This window comes from Perognathus longimembris, chromosome 1 (assembly GCF_023159225.1).
Source record: "Perognathus longimembris pacificus isolate PPM17 chromosome 1, ASM2315922v1, whole genome shotgun sequence".
NCBI classification, from domain to species: Eukaryota; Metazoa; Chordata; class Mammalia; order Rodentia; family Heteromyidae; genus Perognathus; species Perognathus longimembris.
The window spans coordinates 149,117,915-149,139,121 of record NC_063161.1 but is presented as its reverse complement, the minus strand read 5'-3'; the positions used below and the strand labels follow the sequence as shown (position 1 = coordinate 149,139,121).

General features: G+C 39.7%; 1 protein-coding gene across 1 annotated transcript in view; it reads left to right on the top strand.

Annotated features, from left to right (window-relative positions):
• Nucleotides 1-21,207, top strand: part of Brinp1 (BMP/retinoic acid inducible neural specific 1) — a 128,112-nt gene that overhangs the window by 91,398 nt on the left and 15,507 nt on the right. Inside the window, exons 5-6 of the mRNA XM_048352637.1 lie at nt 6,324-6,560; nt 11,297-11,519. Of these exons, the coding sequence (XP_048208594.1) occupies nt 6,324-6,560; nt 11,297-11,519 (460 nt within the window). The remainder of the gene's footprint in view (nt 1-6,323; nt 6,561-11,296; nt 11,520-21,207) is intronic.

Here is a 21,207-nt window from a genome sequence, read left to right as displayed (position 1 = left end):
GCTTACCTTTTTGAATAAATGTACAATCCTTGTTCTGTCCACTTTGTGCATTTCAGAAATGGACAGACCTTGACAGGTAGAACTTTGCAGGAACAAGACAACAGCTGGGACTCCCAGAAATCTCAGAGACCTCTACAGGAAACCACATTTAGGGGCAAGGACAAGATAGAAAAAAGTATCTACATTCAACCAAAATAGAACCTCTTATTCAGTCCTCTTCTTTCTTCTTTCATTGTTTTTGTCCTATTCCTTTTGTCACTGTAAGAGATTATGCATTTAGTTAACAATGTGACAAAGTCAGAATAGAGACCAAAAATCATCAAAAAATACCACTGCACCAGGTAATTAGGATATAGAATATAAAATAAAATAAAGCAAAGCTGATGATGATTCATGGCCTTTGTCTTGAACAAGACTTATTCCTTTTCAAGTTATTCACACACTGAGCTTCAGTTGCTCAAGGTCTTCACTCTAGTGTGGCATCCAGAACTGCCTTTCATTATCAATTTGAATTGTGCTCATGTCACAAAACACAACCCATACCCCACAGGACATCATGAAGTTTCCCATAATTATTATCTGCAGGTTTATTATCTTGCATTTTCACAAGAAATCACCAACCCTTTCAATATTCATAATCAATTTGTTAAACTCCATGTACCAGCAACAATAAATACTTCCAGAATGTTTTAATCAACAGCCAAGGCTTTTCTCTCTCTTTTGTTTTTTTTAAAAAAAATGTGTTCTTTGGTTTTGAATCTCCAATTTCCCTCTTGTGTTTTATTAGAAAGAAAAAAGATATTAAATGTATTAAAAACCTGTTTATTGCTTACAATAATTCCCTGTGCACTATTTGTTGAAAAGAAGGAATGAAGAGTTCCTATCAGGAATTTTCAATTGCAAGATCACTAAGCTATACTCATTCTGTCTAACAGGGAAGCTTCAGGCTTCTACCAGTTAGTTGAGGCTTCTTTGTAGATATTAAATATCCCCCAGAGCAATTTTAGTTGAATCAGGTACCTGCTTCAGGCAGCAATATCAACAGTATCATCAGTGGTCCACAAGGATCCAATATTCAGAGGTTACCTGAAATGTCTTCTGGTGCTTGAATGTCCTTAAATATCAACAACTCAATGACACATAGAGCCCTGTGTGTTATTCTGAACCTCAGAAGCTCTGTCTATAATAAACAAGGATCCTCAATGTAGTTACTGTGGCAGCAGTGGATGACTGTCCGTCACAAAGAAAATGATGACCAGGTTGGTCTCATCAGCAAGGATCTATGTTGCCCCCCTCCAAGGCCTTTATGCATTTAGTTCCCACTTTCAATGTATTTCTTTCTATGCATTCATTACCCTTAAAACTTACTTTTTAATTATGAGAGCTTTTCCAAGATGGCCTCAAGTTTGGTTCTGGTAATGAAGTGTGATCTGATACGTGATACATGAGAGAAACCTAGCATTTATTGCACATTTAATCATGTCCTTTGTCTGAGTGTGCTCAGGCTGGTATAACCAATGCTGTAGACTAGTTCACACAGAAGACAGTTATTTACATTTCTGTGATTGACAAGTAAGACTGTGGTGTTCACATGGATGGTGTCTGGTGACAATGAGCTTCTTGGCTTGTAGACAGCCACCAGTCACATTTTCACTGTGTGCTTATATGGTTTTTCTTGGAGGATGTATGAGGGGAGTGGGAGAGCCCCCTTACAAGGTTGCTAATCTCATATGAGAGCATCAATCTCATGACCACTTCTGATCATCATCACCTTTAGACCTCCCACCCAGTAGGATCCTATTGGAGGTTAGAGTTTCAATACATGAATTGGTATAAGACAAACTTTAAGTTTATAACAGCCAGATTATGGATTAAGTATTGCTTGTGATTTGTTTCTTTCCTCATTAGTAATGAATGGTATTGAAATTTCAGCTGCACAGGAATATAAACTCAGCTTTTGGAAGGTTTAGATATTGCCTTTCTCTATAGTAGAGCTACCTTGGGGTATGGAGGCCAGAGGTTAACTCTATTTTCTTTAAAACTCAGCCTGAGTTCCTAATTTGAGTTCCTACTTTACTACTTTAGTTGTAGGTCTTGGTATACGTCTCCAAACTTTGTAATTACACCATTCCCAAGGCCTAAGTAGGACTTTTCTTATCCACTGGGATGAAGGAGGGAGCTAATGTGGAGACTACACTGGGCTATAGTGGACAGACAGGCCTCTGCCTCCCCAAAGCTGCTCTTTAATGGTGGGGAGGTGGTGTGAAACAATAAGTTAAATCAGTAATTAGGCCTAATGACAAAACAGAAAAACAAAATCTCAACCTAGATTATGTGTGAAGGTCTGAATTCGAGGACAAGGAAGACATCTAGAGTTTTAGTATGATGCAGGCACAGAGAATGGGGAAAGCAGACTTTAAGGAAACCAATAAACTAGGGACAGTGTCGCGTGAGACTATTTAAAGCAACAGAAAGCAAAGAAAAAGAGGACATGGCAGTATGTGACAGAAAAAAAGGAGATATTAGATCTGAATACACGAAGACTGTATAAGCGAAAAAGAAAATTTCCTTTTTTCTTCTCTTTTTTTTTAAATTTAATTTTATTGTCAAGGTGATGTACAGAGGTGTTACAGTTACAAACATAAGGCAGTGAGTATATTTCTTGTCAAGCTTGTTCTTCTACCTCCCCTCCACCCCAAATCCCTCCCCCCAAAAGAAAATTTCTTAGATGTGTATACTAGGTGAGGTAGGAGTAAAGACTGAAATAAAAGTGTGAGCATAAGCATTCCCACTTCTACATGGACTTTATTTTTATGTGGAAGAATGAGAAATTCCTCTTTAGAGCCTAACAAGATTAAAAAGGGGTGGGGGACAAAGTTAACTATGTTAGCAGGAAATGATTCCATATGTTCAATGTGGGTGAGATGGTATGCAAAATAACTCACAATGGTTGCAAAGGCAAAAATTTACATGCTTGGTGATAATGGTGTTCTTTTATCTCTTGTCCCATTTGTGTGTGTGTGTGTGTGTGTGTGTGTGTGTGTGTGTGTGTCTTTGGGAACCATGGGTACAGAATATTCTGCCCCAGCCGGCAGCTATATATCTTTCAAACAGTGGTTCCACAGGCCAAATCTCCCTCCAAATTATTTATGACTCCCATTGAAGCCGGCAGGATTCAGGCGCCCATCTTGGAGGTCAGCAATGGGCCTCTTTGTTGGACACAGGTCACAGGGACATGACTCTGGCTCTGACTGCTGGGTGAACCTCCGCTGCCGTAGAAATGGTTATGTAACTTTAAACAGTAATGACATTTTGCAGAGAAGCGTTTTTTAATTGCTACGTCTTCATTATTCTCTCTTGAAATTGCCCAGGAGAATCTGCCTCAGAGACAGCTCTGCAAGTTTCGTGTTTCCATTTTTAAAGAGCAGCCAGATTTGTGTTTCAGCTTCTCCCAGAAACGAACCACCCCCCAACCCCGCAACTCCAAAAGTCATCTGTTTGCAGTTGCATTAAAAAGGATAGGTAATCCTGCCTTTTGTATCCTGGCCAAACAGAGAAAAGATTTGATGCAATTTTCTAAAAATGTTCTCCCCAAATTCCTTTTGGGCTTGGGACCAAGAATAGAATATTTTATCCTCTACAAAAGGGAAAAGGAAAATGATGAGCAAGCTAGAAAAAGTAGAACTGAGAATATAGACTAAGCAACAGAAACGTAACCCCAATCCATATATCCAGTTGCCTATAGGGGATTGGAATCAGCTAAAAATAAATTTTGCTTTGGAAGAGAAAATGGCGATAAAGTGGCTGTAATGCAGACAATGAAAGAATTGCGGACTAAGTTTTGAAGGGCTTTACAACTGGATTTGTCTTGTCCAAGTGTTTAGTTTCTGTTTTATACCCCTGTATAGTAGCTTTTACAAGAGATGGTTCAATTTCATGTGGACCCCTTGCTCACTGTAGGAAACCGCTACATAGCTGTGCCTCTATGTGAGAATACTTTCCATGTAGATTATATATGTACCATCCTGAATAGTTCTCTCATACTATAAGCAGAGAAATCTAAACCTTTCTCCTATAAAAGCTCTCTAAAAACTCTTCAGACTCTCTTCTGGACATTTTTTTTCTGATTAAGTGCCTTCACCTATTGTTCCTTTAACCAAAAAGGTTCAATTGAAACTTCATAAATTTAGTGTAAAGAGAGAATGACACTGTCATCACCATCATCATCATCATCATCATCATCATCATCATCATCATCATCATCATCACCGTCACACAATCTACATGTTTGTCATAAGCAACAGCAGTTGGTTCATAATTTCACAAATAGAAATTGATAATTTCGTTATTCAGTTGCTTTATGCTGAGGACCATTTGGGGTGGTGTGTGTGTGTGTGTGTGTGTGTGTGTGTGTGTGTGTGTGTGTGTGTGTGTCTGTGTTGGTTTTGCAGCTTGAACTTAGGTCCTGAGTGTTCCTCATGTTTTATGCTCAAGGCTAGCACTCTACCACTTAAGCCACAGCTTCACTTATGGCTTTGTGCTGGTTAATTGGAGATAAGAGTCTCACTAACTTTTCTGACCAGGCTGGCTTTAAACTGCAATCCTCAGATCTCATCCTCCCGAGTAGCTAGGATTACAGGCATGAGCCACCTGAGAGAAGATTTATTTAGCCCTATTAATACCCCTTGGTGTAGGTACTAAATTTGTCTCCATTTGCATAGAAGAGAAAGGGGAGTGCTAAAGGAAAGCTGAATATTTTACATGAGATCGCTCACATAGACAAACACACATGTGCATACACAATCATACACATAATAAAGCCCAGTGAGTTTTAATTCTATATGACAGGATTTCATTATTATAGAGGTATATATTATTATATGCCTCCTATGTACATATTATGTGTATTGTGCGTGTGTGTGTGTGTGTGTGTGTGTGTGTAATTTGAAGGAAAAAGAAGGAAAGACAAAAATACCAAGCTTCTTCAGCAAATCCATGATGCGCAGGATTAATGGACACATTAATGCTAAAACTTAGCAGAATAAATAATAACCCAAGTCTGAATACTCTTCTCTTACACAATGAGTAGTGAAACCTTTGCTCCTAATGGACTTGGGAGTCTGCTCCAAATGAGGTGGATAGAATTGGCATTCTGTCTTGGCACCATAGACAATAAAGAACCCTCTCTGCTGATATTTCCAGGTACCAAGGTACTGCCTATATCTAGAAAAATCCTTCTCCATCATTGTTTTTCTACAGCATGGCTGATTATTTACCTATAGAGAACATGTCATAAAGTATGACCAAGGATGTCCATCTTATAACCATGGACTAATCACTTCCCCCTAATGGTCCTCAAGCTCTTCATTTGTAGAGCAAAAGAATGAAAACTAATTCTTGCTAATGCTTTTCTTCACAAGTATTTTAGTTTTAAGAATAATTGGTCTTTAAATTATATTTCTCCAATGATATCATTTGTGTCCTCAGAAACTACTAGCAATATGTCCTGGATTCATGAGAGAAAACTCACACACCATAGTGCATAATAAGATTCTTTATAGCATTGCACTTCACCCATCTATGTTTGTTTTGTTTACCTGAAACTCACAGAAATGTTTATTCCGGTTTCCATTTTTCTGTTCTTTTTAGAATGCCTTTTCTGATCTTTTAACATAGTCATCTCTTAACTTGCCTTTCAATTAACCTAAAACTTTGGTACCTAGAAAAGGTTCTCTGCTACCCAAGTCTTGTTATTTTTAGTTTGCTGTTATCCCGTTACTTCCTGTGGAGATCTTGGCTGCAGAACTATAGACTTGTGTCCCCATGCTGTGTGTCCATAACTACCTTTGCTGATCATATTGTTAATTCCTTTAGGGCAAAGACTACATTTCTTTTTACAATCTCCATAGACCTGCTGCCTAGCTCACGACTTGTTCTTCATAAATAGGTTACATAAATATTTTCAGAAAGGGAAAGAAAATGAGTGAAAGAAGTAAGGAAAAGTTGACAATTGTGTCCTACTTTCTCCTCAAATGGAAAGAGTATACATTGTATCAGCTCTAGTCTTGATACTAATACAGCTGAATTGAATAGACATTTCCCAGATGGTCAAGGGCATGACTTGAGAAGTCCAAGCAGAATCAATGCAGCTGTAGACCTTGCTGATTATGCCATCTGTACCCTAGTAGGCCCCTCAAATACTTTGATTCCAATACACAGGGAGAAATCTAGCGGCTTCAGATTCCTATTTATCACCTTTTCAAGCTGTTAATGAAACACCTTTTGTAACCTTTCTGCTTTCCCTCCACACTCTTCTCAAACAGGTCTGCAGATCATCTTCCCTCAGTATCTGCAAGAGAAGTTTGTCCAGTCAGCCTTGAGCTACATCATGTGCAATGGTGAGGGGGAATACGTGTGCCAAAACAGCCAGTGCCGGTGCCAGTGTGCCGAGGAGTTCCCGCAGTGCAACTGCCCCATCACTGACATCCAGATCATGGAGTTCACACTGGCCAACATGGCCAAGGCCTGGGCGGAGGCTTACAAGGACCTAGAGAATTCAGGTAGAGAACCTAAATGGTGTGAATGACCCCGAACTGAATCTCGAAAAGAGACCTTCATCTAAATGGAGTCTCTGACTGTTGTAAGTAGAAATTCAGCAACCGCTACTGTGTCACTAGGGATAGTCCAGAGCTGTGGCAGAAAAAGCATTCAATTAGTCTCCCTGGCATGAAATAACGAATAGCATGATCCAGTTTGCAGTCATAGGATGTAGTGGCATTATTTTACTCAGGGGACACAGTAAAACAACAGAAGAAGCCTCTAGAGAGATAGACAGGGTTGTTTTTAATCCTCTATGTGTGTATTTGTGTGTAAATAACATGCCTGTGTATAGATGTACATACATAGGTGTATGTATATATGTATATGTAACTATCCTTATACATAGTTATAAGGATAGATATTGAAAGAATTCATGGGCTGTCAAAGCAGCAAATCACTTTTCTGCTAATTTAGCTTTTCCTGCCTTTCACGTTTCAGAACAGTGAGTTACAAGAGAGACAAGTCAGTTACCCAAGGTCACGAAGTAGGAAAGGTCTAAAGTTAGACCTTCTAAGTTTTGTCTGAAGCCCAGGCATGCATTAGATAACTGTGTGTATGTCATCTCAAATGTCCATGTGTAAAAGTGGGAGCAGATAATGTAGAGTGTGGATTGGTGTAAGTAGGGATGTCAGGAAAGGCCATGCTGGTGAAGGGCAGAAGTCTTAGGATCTGACTGGTGCAGAGATCAGACTATAAGCAGATTAATGGGAAGGACGAAGTGCCCAGGAGAGAGCTGCTCCACTATGTTCACTAAGAGCTACTCCAGGTAGTAAAACAGGACAGGTGGAGAAAGGCTCACTGGAATTGTTCTTTATAAATATGGTCCATAAGTTAAAGGTTAAAATGACTATTCAAGTTGAAGCGAACTAGGGATTGAATCCCAGTCCAAGAAACTCATCTAGCTATGGACCTTATTTGCATAAATTTATGGATGCTGGAACCCTACTCTGAGCTAAGAGATCCTGGAAAGGTTTGGAAAGAAGGTGATATACTTGATTATAGACATGATAACCCCATGAATCCTTGAGACTCCCCAAGAAAAGTTGTCAAATCGGTAGTTACCATATACCTATCTGCTAAACAAATGAATCTATACACAGAGCATTACTATTTTTCTTAAAAAGATAATTTCATATCCTTTAAATCTGTCAAAAATGCATTAAAGCAAGAAGTGATGTTCCTGTATTACGTGCTGAGAGGACAGGAGACTTTAGAATATTCCCCAAGGTTACAGTTTGTAAATGACAGCATTGGTAATGCAGTTTCTTATTCCAAATCCAGTGATCACAGATGCTTTTGCAGCCTATTAATTCCACTTTACCCCTAGGCCTTCATTCCCTCGCCTGATAAATGAGAGGACATGTTTATGTTTTTAATATTTGAATTTATTTAAGTCTTTAGCCAAAAAAGAAAAAAAAAGAACCTTTGATCAAACAAAATCTTACCTTGGAGCTACTGTATACCACAGATAAAAGCAGAGCAATGTGGAGTGCCATTTTTAAAAATGATGGGTTTCCATGAACTCTAAGCCCTCATCTTGCTCTGGGGACTCAGGATACATCAGCGATTTCACCCTTGTAGGGTCATACAACTTGCATGTGTTGCAGATGTTTCAAGAGCAGCACCCATTAATCTATTGAACATCCTGGGGATTTTTGAAAAATAAAAATATTCACAATGCAGATGTATCATGATGATTATTTGGCCACCAACAAAATAAAATTATATTGGCTAAAATGTTTCTACAAAACAATTTTACTGCCTACTGAAAGTAGAGGGAAAGGGAAGCTGTATGGACACCTTGAGCAATAGTGCTAATTCTCAAAGAAGAGAAGCCACCGGGAGTGGGTAGATAATGTAACAGACAGCCTGAATTCTGCAGAATAAGGAAATTACAGGGAGTGTACGTGTGTGTGCGTGTGTGTGTATGTGTGTGTGTTTTACACTTTCTCTCCACAAGGCATATGATCCCTGTATATATCCTGAATGTATCCATGTGAAATAGTTTTACCCATTGAGACAAATGCATCTCCACAAACATGCTTCTTTATCTGATACTTATATATTTCATCTGTTGGGGATTTGCTTTGATTTTTTTGCTGTTTTTTTCAGCTTGTAACTTTAATACCTTAGCCCCAGATAATTTAGAGGGAAAAATTACAGGCACAGAATAAAAAGCATGGATTTCTTGGCAGCCCCAGAGGGCTGGTAGCTAGAGAACCCCTGGTTTCTATATTTCCTTTTAGTCAAACAAGTTAAAGTATTAACCCTTACGTTCTATTTTGATGATAAAATAGATCCACATTTGGCTTCGAGTTAGGGCTATTATTCTTCCTGAGGTCAACAGGCTCCTCTCTCAGAAGCGCTCTATGTGTCTTCGATGGAAGGAGAGTCTAGCTGGTAAATACAGTCTTCTGCTTTCAGGCAACTCAGACAATAAACCAATGAGTGCAGAGTTCTGCGTTATCTTCTTGGGTTAGTAACCTTTCTGTTAACGTTAAGACACATGAGATAATCAACTTAAGAAAATGTTTAATTGGATCATGGTTTCAGAATTTTCTATCCATCTTTGCTTGGCCGTGTTGCAGCACATAGCGGCACATCATGGCAGGAAGGAGGCCTACTGGCTTCATGTTGTCCAGGAAAGAAAAGAAAGAAAAGAAAGAGGAAAAGAAAGAAAAAAACAAAAAAAAACCAGCAACGGATCAGGATCTCAATACCCCCTTCAAGGACATAACCCCAATAACCTGACTTCCATCCTCCAGGTCTTATGTACCAAGGATTCCATCACATCCCAAGAGTTCCAAGTTGAAGACCAAGGGATTTTTTTTTTTTATCAAAAGGCTCCTCAGTATTTCTAGAAGAAAAAAATACTTTTTTTTTTTGCCAGTCCTGGGGCTTGAATTCAGGGTCTGAGCACTGTCCCTGGCTTCTTTTTTTTTGGCTTAAGGCTAGCACTCTACCACTTGATCCACAGCACCACCTCTGGCTTTTTTCTGTATATGTGGTGCTGAGGAATCAAACCCAGGGCTTCATGTATATGAGGCAAGCACTCTACCACTGAAAGATTTCAGTTTTCAGTACCATTCATTTACTTTTCTCTCTATATACTGAATCTCGGGGTGACTCTTAGTGTATTGAAAGTACAAATGCAAAGGCAACCATACAAGTTGAGTAGACCACAATCTTACTTTTACCTGTGACAAGTTAGCCAACTTCTCTGTACTCTAAGGGTACACTGAAAGCACCTATCTCATAGATTTTCTGCAAAAATCAATTATGCACAATGAGTTCGTAGAATTGTGCCTGGGTGCCTTCTGAGAGCTATGTAAGCATATGTTAAATTAAATGAATGCATAATGCAACTGAAATTTCCTTGTAGGTTTTATGAGGCAAAATTAGTAGACAGTGTATACATTTTTTTTCAAATCCAACCATTGGCCTTCTACTTACAAACTGAACAGTGCTTTCAGTTTTCAATTTTCTTAATCATTGAAGAATAGTGGTAGGAAATGCCAGCATAGAAAACAGCAGTTCCAATTTTAGAACTATCTATTGTGGCCATTTGTCGATGCTACTCTACCGAAAACCATGTTCCCACTCTAGACTTCAGTGTTCCTATTCTTTATGTAAAACAAGAAAGCTCAACCAGGCAATTCTAAAGTTTGTATCAAAATGCAGCCCACAATTATTCTCTGGACTAAAATGTTAAAAATGAGGGAAAGCTGGGTACCCATGTCTTATGCCTATTATCCCAACTACTCTGGAGGCTAAGATCTGAGGACTGTGATATGAAACTAGCTTGGGCAGGAAAGTCTGTGTGACACTTATCTCTAATTAACAACCAAGACACTGGAACTGGAGCTGTAGTTCAAGTAGTAGAACATTAGCCCCGAGCACAAAGGCTCAAGGAGAGGAACCTAGCCCTGAGTTCAAGCCCCAAGACTCCCACCAAATAAAAATAATAATAGCAGTGAGAGGAAGAAATCTTCTCCAAGCAGACCCACGAGTTTGTCATCATCTCTTAAGCTGGAATTTTCCAAAATGCAATATGATGTTAGGTAGTCCTTATGAAGAATTTCAAATAACACTTGGATGGCTGAAGGGGAGAGGGGTTCCATCTATTTTAGTTCTTTGTCAAGCCTGCAAATTGCATCAAACAGAAATTTTCAGGTGGCTGCTAATAGGCCTGTAACACCCTTCTAACGTGTTAATTTCCTGTATTTCAAAGTGAAATAAGGCACTTAGCAGGCAACAGTATCTGACTAGAACTGATTAATATTGCTCTCTTCTGATTTGTTTTCACAACTAACTTTTTGCTGAAGGCACGCAGCCGTGACATTCTATGTAGAATTGCACCAAAAAAAAAATCTTTTCAATTTTAACTGAAAAGTAAGATTTGATTCAGAGGTGTTATTGAGCACAAATGAGAGGTGGATATTACCATAAAGTTAGTATTAGAATGACACAAAGTTGGGAATCCCTATCATAAACACTGATGCATGGCACAGACTTTGCTTCATTTGAAAACACAGTGCTAGGCACAAGGCAGGCCATGCCAGATAATTTGGGCCTGACACGAGTTGTCCTTATTTGCTGGCCTATGTATTGACCAGTGAGGCTAAATGTTAGAAGGGACTTTTGATGGAGGTCACTATACTTAGCTCTTTCTTGCTTGGTCTCTATGTGTTACCAGATGAATTTAAATCATTCATGAAGCGTCTGCCCAGCAACCACTTTCTGACCATCGGGAGTATCCACCAGCACTGGGGCAATGACTGGGATCTGCAGAATCGCTATAAGCTCCTGCAGAGTGCCACTGAGGCACAGAGGCAGAAGATTCAACGCACTGCTCGCAAGCTCTTTGGCCTCAGCGTGCGCTGCCGTCATAATCCCAACCACCAACTTCCTAGAGAAAGGTATGTATTGCCACTGACCCTCTTCTGCAGGTGCCACTTGGTATCTGTTATCCATTAGTGTATATGTGCTTACTGCAGTCATAAGAATAGCCTTCCTGATCAAGTCCAACAATGCTCTGGACTGTCATTGGCTTCTAGCTGTTGCCTGTAGCTTTACTGGATTTGTGTGTTTTTCCCCTAGATAGGCAGTTGACACTCTGTATCTACAAGTTCTGCCTTCACTAATTCAGCCAGCATCAGCTTTAAAGTATCTTTGAAAATATCACCTATATATGAACATTCAGATGTTTATCTTGTCATCATTCCCTAGACAATACTGTGCAACAACAGTTTGTATGAGATATTCATGATACAAAGATTAACAAGGGACCTAGAAATGATTGGAAGTATGTACATAGGATATCTGTGAATACTTCTTCACTTTTACATGAGAGACTTAATATCTTTGGATTCTGATGTGAGTGGGCTGAGCTGGAGCCCATTCCAAATAGGGTACACCATGAACTTTTGATCTCTGTTCTTCCTGGTACTTGTGATTGAGAAAGACAATCCATACTAGCTCCACATGGCATTTTTCTGTGGTTAAAATGATCTGCTTAAGTGAAAAATTTCTTGCTCAAGTAGATTTTTAAATCCCCCTATTTGTTGTAAAGAAAAATTGGATCTACTTGTTAACCAGCCACCTTATTTGGTGAAAACCTTTAAATCAAGGCTCAGAATGGAGCAAAACAATTAAGGAACCTACCACGAAACATTTAAGGACCTGTCCACTTGTCAGGTCCCTGGTAACAGAGTCCTTATTGGAGAGGCAGCCCCTCCTTTAGTACCTAGTTGCTTTGTTGGTGTCATTTAGTCCCAGCTCCCCCCTGGATGTATCCAATATTCTGATAGTGGAGAAAACAGAGATGAATTAGAGAGCCCTGAAACACACATTCTCAGAGATGGGATTTTCTTCCTTTCAGGAATATGCAGTGAAGGAGCCATGATTCTAAATGAAGTTATTCACACTCCATTCTCTCACACTATTTCTGATAAGGGAGGAGGGTTAATGGTAGTGATGTCTCTATCACAGCAAAGTAAGAAGACAGGTTTGGGGCTCCTTATCCTGTGGTAGCTGGAGAAGCTCTGCTTCTATTTGCCTCAAGTTGGGAGGAATCTTGCCTATAATATCAAGCAAAGAAAAAGAAGTTACCCTTTAAAAGATAGAGCCAAGCCAAACTCATGTTTAGCCTCTGTATGTCAGCAGCATAATTGTGTGTGTGTGTGTGTTTCTGTGTGTGTATGTGTGTGTGCATTTGTAAAATCCAAGAAACTGAACCTCAGAGAGCTCAAGTAATTGACAGTATAAATCAAGGATTCACAAGGAAGAGTGACTTTTCCAAGGAAGACAGTTAGAAATTTCTGAAGACAATTTTGATGGCCACAACAGGAGCAAGGGTGTTTCTGTGCAGGGATATTTCCATGTAAAATAATTACCTGGTTTCAAAAGGCACTAGTATTATGGTTTAGTAAATACGATATAAAATGAGAAGACTGAAGGCCTCCTAAACTATAACTCTAAACCAAGTCCTTAACCATACTGCTTGAATGGAACCTGAAGCTTATAGTCTCTTGGTGGCTCCACCAGGTTGAACACACCAACAATACACTGCACTTTCCTTTCCCATTTTGCTAGAGTCCAGCCTTATCCTGCCTTCTCCAGGTAAATCGTTCTTGACTGCTATAGTCAATCCACCAAAGCTCCTTTCTCTAAGTCCTAGCTATGTAAAACCACTTTCCCTAATTAGCATGTTCCATACTGTGAAACTATCTCCTCATGGCCTTGTATTTGCTCATCTCTGTTTTCCCTCCTTCCTCCAACTCCAGGCCTACTGAGTAACTCTTTTATGAGAATCATGTCACGTAGCACACAGCATTTCTGTGGATAAATTACTTGTGATAATGAGTCAAGGACTAGGAAAGAGATCCGGTTCTAATGTATCTTCCTTGTCTCAGGTAGTAGACGCCCAAATTGCCACTGTAGGTGAGTTTCTGATGTAGATTCACTTTGAGCCATCAGGTGTCTGCCTTGTGACCAGCATCAGGTCCTGTTAGAGATGCAGACATCAAAACAGTGATGTGTATTACAACAGGGGATGGAAGGATTTTTCTCAGCAATCAAGAAGAAATCCTCATATCCATCAGTTTGCAAGAACTTCCATGATGAACTACCATGAGCTGGTGGCTAGAACAGTGGAACTCTATCTTCTCATAATTCTAGCAGTCAGATATCACCAAACTCAAGATGTCACCACAGTTGGTTTCTCCCAAACTCTTTGGCTTATAGATGGCCATCTTCTCCCTGTGTCCTCATGTGCTCTTTCCTCCATCTGAATTTGTGTCCTCGTCTCTTCTTAAAAGCATGCCAGTCATCATGTATCAGGACTCACCCTTAATGAGCTCATTTTAATTTAATTACTACCTTGAAGACTCCATCTCCAATACAGTCACATTTTAAGGCTCTGAAAAAAAAAATTAGGACTTCAACACACACATTTTCCAGGGATGTTGGAAAATTCAGCCCCTAACACCCGATGGTGTGGCTTTTGCTGAGACCTTTAGTCGAAGAAACTGCATCTCAAAGGCTTGTATCTTGAGTCCTTGGTCAATTCAAGGCTTTGGATACAAATGTGGATGAGGATGCCAACAGTTAGCTGACTTCAGACAGAGCTACTACTGTCAGTTTTGTTGAGTGTTGTCTCAGAGAACAGAATACAAGTTCCAAGTTCAAAGGCATTCAACCGGGGACATTTATTAAATGTGAGAAGAACTTTAGAAGCACAAAGCAGAAGTAGGCCTCCCAGGTAAGGAGGGGAGAATTGAGAATATCTTCGGAGAAAGGGTGGCTAGAAAGGCACTAGAAGTAAGGAACTAAATGGAGAGATGGAAGAATACAGGATGGGATCAGTGAGCCAGGGTTTGAGATCATGCCCTACTAATAGTGAGGTACATAGGATTGGACAAGTAGCCATTCTACTCTGAGCATAGCTCTCCACATCTGAGAGTAAGTTTTTGCACTTCCATTGCAAATTATAAGTTTGGAGTAGCTAGAAATACTCTTTAACCACTGTCAACCACTCCTCCTCCACCCCTAGCCTCCCAAGAAGACAAAGTTTGCCATAATCCTAGCATTCCTCTTTCACACACCTGTACCAGATGAGTCTGGTATCCACCATGACAAGTAATTCAAATATCTTCATTTAAAGAATCTTGAATGCTGGCACAGGGGACGGGAACACACAGAAAGTTGGCTCAGAAGCCTTCCCAGGTGAGTTGAACTTCGTTGGCCTGGCTGTGGGCTACTTCCTCACATCTGAATCGGAGGCATTAATGAGCATTTCTCACACCAGCAGGACACCTTTCTGACATGGAGCAGTGTCAGACAGAGGTGTTAACACTTGGAGCCTTGGACCGCTTCTAGCTGAGTGAGTTTGTATTTGCAGATGAACTGATTGCTCAGTTTCAATTTGTCTGCCTGTTGAACTCTGTAGGAGATGAGTGCTCTGAGCAGGTGCTATTATTACAACAGGTACCAGGAAGATTTTTTTTCCCTTGTCACATAAGGGTGGTATTGAGGGAAGATGGGAGCAGGCAAGAGCATAGGGCATCAGCTGCACACAGATGAGTTGAAATCCTGCCTCAGTCACTCACCAGCCACAGGGCTTTTTATGTAAGTACTTGGACTTATTTGCAAAACTGGATAATGACACATGCCTTCAGGTTAAGGATAAGGATTGAGATTTTAAAATTTGAAGAGCCTAGTAAAGGACCTGGTTAGGTTCAGAGGAATTGAGTGTAAGAGAACATGCATGTGCACGCCAGAGAGAAATACATTCTAAAGGTCTAGGTACTCTTATAGATAAAGCAAAGGACAAGAATGGTTAGTAGTGTGTTTAAGCTCAGTGAATATTAATCAGTTTGTCATTGATTCAAAGAAATATTTGCTTGTAAGAGTTGGGGAGAGATTGTCTATACATATTTAGAACTTGGCCTTAATCAAGGGTTGCTGAAAATTTAATATCGAGCTGGAGAACAAATATTTGGGTCATCCATTGAAGCAAAATAATTTACCCCAATCCTTATGGACTCAAAATGCTATCCGATGATTTCCCATGATTCCATATGCTGATGCGATACAGCGGGGTCTCTCACATTGACTTTGACTGGTGTCATGGGTGGCTTGTCTGGACGAGACCTCCAGAGTGGCTCACTCCCAATGCTGGCAGTTGATGCTGTCTGTCAGCTGGGAGCTCAGCTGGAGCTGTCAGTAAGAGTGATTGCACATACCTCTCTGTGTTATGTGGGCTACTTGCAGCATGGCAGCTGAGCTTAGAAAGCTGGGGGTGAGAGGGTGGGCATCCTTGAAACAAATGAAGCTACAAGAAAGCATTGGAAGGTAGAAACCATCATGTTCACTATACATTATCAGCCCCAGGCCTAGCCCACATTCAAAAGTGATGTGGATGGGAATGACAAATCATTCTGGTGACCCTTTGAGATCAGGTACTACAGAAGAAACTGAGCATAGTCCGAGATAGAGGACTATCATAGATACTGGGCAAATAAGATGAATAACACTATCAATGGCAATAATAAAAACATGAACTCTAAAGCCATAACCACAAGTGGAGCAGGTAATAGAGCTATGTGGACTTTTCTCTAGTTCTCAGCCTTCTATGTATCGAGGATTATAGCCATGAGTTGTCAGCACCCGGCTACTAGTCAGTACTTCGAAGCATTTACCAATCACCAGGAACTGTCTCCCCCCAGGCACCTTCTCCTCATCTAACCATTGTAGTATTCCTAATTTAGTCAAATACATAAATGAGAAAATTAAGAAACTACAATGATCAATGTGCAGCTGAAGATTATACGTCTACTAGTTACCAGGGTTCAAATCTTGCCATAATCTTTTCTTACATTCACTAGGCTATTTTACCTACCTTGGAACAAGTTGGTCTGAGATATTTAGATTACATATCAACACCAAAAATAACCACATTGTGATGGTAGAAATCACCTCTAACTGCAACTAAGAGAGAGGGGAAGGAAGCAAGGAAAGTAAAGAAAGGAAAGGAGAGAGGGAACAATGAAGATAGGAAGGAAGGGAGGTAGGAAGAGAATGATACACAAAGTCACCTCAGAAAAAGTTGAATTCAGCTGGCCTATGTGCCTTACTAGACACACTTGCTGGCCTTCTATTTGGTGTCACAGTCCCTTTGCCAGCCACCAGGAGGCCTTAGGAAATAAAAGCTATGAGCACTGTTGTGCCTTAAGAGAGGCTGGAAGGAACAATGCTGAGATTCAAGGGTCCTAGATTCATGTCACTTACTTCTTTCGGGCATGGGGTTCCAACTGAACAGCTAACAGTTCGATCTCACTTTAAACTAGAACAGCTCTTTTACTATTGTCTTTCTAGGAGGTATGAATTAAAACTAACTTGGGAAAATAAAGTGACTTTTGTTCTAAAACAATTTAAAAACAATGGGCTTAATTATCTCTGAGGTCCTTCCCAACTCCAGGAGAAATAACATCCATGAAGAAGAGAGTATTAGTTCGATTCAGAAATATTGGTAGAAGGTCAGTAATTGAATCTTTGAGTAGCAATGCTTTCTGCTAGTGCTAATTAGCCAATTTTAATGAGTATCCTATAGTTCAAACTAAGATCTTCCTTTGCTTGAAATTACAATGGCCTCTTAACTAAAGTGTCCCAGAATGTACTCTGATCATTTTCTATTTTATGTTCCATGGGGCTGTCAGAATGATTACTTAAGAAACAAATTCAATTTTGATTCACCCCTGCTTAAAACCTTTGGGTGATGATTCATTGCTTTGGGGAAGGAAAGAGCAGGATTTAAAATTGACCCACACATTTATCAGAAGTTGGACCGTGCCTACTTCTTATACCACATTTCACCCCTGTGCTTAGCTCTTTCATTTACAGCTGCACTAATTTTATTTCGGGTTGCTAAATTACCCTGGCTCATCCCTGCATAGGTATATATCAGGTGTCTCAGGTGTATCTCAAGTAGCTCCTCCTACAGAGAATGTGCCTGTGTTTTCCCTTTAAAGCAGTCGTTCTACCTGTTTAGGCCTTAACTCCATTCCTTTCTCAATACTATGTTCACTGGATCCAAAAGCTGTCTTGGGAATTCATTCATATGCTCTCCTGGTATTTTAACTTCCCATGTGAACCACAAGACCCAGTTGGCCATTATACTTTTATCTATTTACTAGTGTTATTGTTGTCTCCCATGAAACTGTCCGCCCCTGGAGTGCATCTCTCTCTATCTTCTCATTGCTTTATTCACAAAACTTCCTAGCACAGAACCTGGCTTTTGGTAGGTAGTCACAAAATTATTCAACGAATAAAAAATAGATTATTTCCCACTCAGAGTTTGCCCCAATGCCATATAGACATACTCCTTTGGAAATAGCCTATGAATATGCTTATATTGTGTTTTCTTGTTCACAAATAAAGAGACCAAAGGGAGTTAAGTGAATTGTCCAAGATCATTTAAAGAATTTCTGACCAGATAATGATTGAAAGGTGGGTTTTTTAACTAAGAGTTCAAACACTTTGATATAATTAAAGTGTGAAAAAGGTGGGGAGAAAAGGGAGAAGGGCAGGGGGAGAGGAAGAGAAAAAAAGGAAAGGAGAGAAAGAAGGAGGGGGAAAGGGAGGGAGGGAGAAAGGGAAGGAGGAAAGTAGGGAGGGGATGAATGGCTTAAAGAAAGAAAAGGGCCCCAACTGACACTTTTCAGGATCTATTAAATGAATTTTTTTAATGAAGCAAAATTTTTAGGAAGTGTAGGTCTTTACTACTGGTGTGATTGAATATTTCTCCCTTTGATCCTATATTGGCTGATTCTTTTTAGAGATTATAGAATTTTGAGACAAAGCAGATCCGTGGACCGTTAACACAGGAGGCAGCAATAGAATTCTCTGTGTTTTCCAATGACTCTTAACTTTGGTTTATTTTTACTTTTCAAATTTTTATGGCCTTGACCTGGTAGTGCAGGCCACTGCCAGACACAATATAATTACATGTTGTGGAGATGAAAATCTCTTCTAGGCATCAACCTCAGGCTCTAATCCTGGGGCCATACCTTCTGAACCCATGTCACCTTCTACCACATTTCCTGCTTTATTCTTTGCTTAATTGGTATCCTTAGAAAGATTCTGGCTACTAGGATAATCATTATCTCAATGATGATGACCCTCAATATCCACGCTGGCTTTTTTCTTCTTCTCTCTGAACCCTATACTTACTTGTCTCTGGATTGAATCTCCAAAGACTCCTGCAGAGAGATAGAAAGATATAGACTCACATTTTTTTTTTATTGAACTCAAGTTAGTTTTCAGTTTATTAGTCTGACAGTCCCAGCTCTGCCACTTATTAGATCTGTGACCTCTAAATGTCTCAAAACTTCCCTGGGCCTCGTGTTCCTTCATCTCCACAGGCAGGATAAGAGTACCTCACCCAAATAGCTGATATCCTGGTTGATTTATGCAAAACCCTCCATAACCTGGAAGGAATTGCACTGGTATAAAATGAATATAAATAATTAAAAGCAAAGATGTTTTGGGTTCTGAATCCTTTATGATTATGCTCTTTCTGATTCTAGAAAGTAGATTTATCTATTTTGTAAGAACCTAATAAAATATAAGCATTTCGCAGAATGGCAACAAAACATGAGATCCACAGGACTCCATCGTTTCTGGAGTGCCAGGCCAAGTGCATAACTCTATGCACTGTCTGGATAAGCTTGGCTCAGTGTGAAGGTTTCCAAACTTCCTTTGCTAATTGGTATGATGGAGGTAAAAGGGATAAAAGAAATATGTCCTGCCTTAGAAGAGACAGGAAGAACATGCTACCTTTGGCAGATAGTAAAAATTAAGCACAAGGACCCTTATCTGACTACTGGAGACCATTTGTTGGTTAACTAAAAAAGTGAAGCTAAGGAAAGATGGTATGCATGCTAAACATATGTGAGTTACATGTATATGCCACAACATGTAATGCTTCATATACTGCTATTTCATTTTATCTTGAAGTATGTAAATGTTTGCTTGTTGAGCATCCTTTGAAAGTAGGGCCAGGACCTTTCGTGGGTGTTTGTAAAATCAGTCGCATTTGCTTTCTTGTATAAATCCCATTTGTAATGACACAGTGTTTTGTACATTGATTTATTCAGATTAATCAACAGTTTAGACTCTTAGGAAATAATCTGAAAATACTTGTATATTTTCTTGAACCTTCTCAGCCTTTCGATATGACTTCCTTATTTGCATCAATGGGCATTTTTGCTAGCAACTATGTTTTATCAAATTTTTCCACACAATTCAAGAGTTTCCACAAGGGAAAACAATAGCAACTCACAGATTATTGGTTTATTTTACTCTTGATTTCATGTTCTGATGACAGATGACATCTGGTACAAGATACCATAAACAGGTTTAGAAACTAAGGAAAGGCTCAGTAAGTATGTTTATTACTTGGGGACAGAAGTGTGTGCAATTTGTAGGATCACAATTAGCGAGTATGCTCAGAGGGCCATGGGTACCACACCTCAGTGCTTGTCTGATGGAAAGGAGTGTCAGTTTGCTGACAGTCACTTCCACAGAGGTCAGTTGTAAGGGTTTGTCTTGCTTGAGATAGAGGCTCTTTTCTTATTGCTATTAACATGCCACTATGATTGGAACTCAGCATTATACAGTGAGAAAAAGCATGCCAACAATTTAGACACATTCTGAACATTCATTATTTACCAAAGTGTTTTTTTGCACACTAACTCCTTGGATTCTTACAGTAACTCTCCAGAATAAGTTCTAGTATGCATCACACATTATGAAGTTGAATAACAGTGAAATAAAGGCTGCAGGGGAGGGAAGGCGATGTATTCAGGTTGTGAAACTGGAATGTCTATCTGTCTCTCTCCCTCTTTCCCTAGATATATCCCTGTATATATCCTTCAAATTCCAGACTCAACCCTCGGTTTGAAGAATGCCTGCCCTGACATATCTGGCCAGCTTGCACTGTTTTGCTGCATGCCTTGTTGCATGTTGTACATAAAAATCATTTTCCCCCTAACACTGGCCATTTTTTGTGGTAGTGCATTCAATCCCAGACTTTCCTCCTTTGACCAAAACTTCTGTTAGAACAAATATTGTGGTTTTTGTTTTGGTTTTGGTTTTATTTTTCCTCATCAGTGCATCCCCAGTGACAGTTAAAGTGCCCGCACCTGATGACCATAATGACAAGACACTGGCTGAAATGACGTGAGGGAGCACTTGATATGGGAGTTGAGGCATAAAGCTTTGAACTAGCAGTGAAGAGGATGGCTTTCTGGTCACGAAAACTACACATACAAACGACAAACTAAATACGAGATCAATTTCATTCAGAAACTGGAGATGAGGAAATCAAGGAGTGTATATAAATTGAGATTAATTAAATACCTGGGCTTAAATTCATGGGTCATGATTATCCTGGAGATAACCAGCTCACAGTCTTCTGCATCTCAAAGTTCTCCTCTGTAAAATGTGTGTGATGACAGTAGCTCCTCTACAGAGAAATTGTGAAAATTACCTGACACGTATGTCGTAGCCTTAGAAGGTAGTAGATGATTAGTAGTTACACTTCAT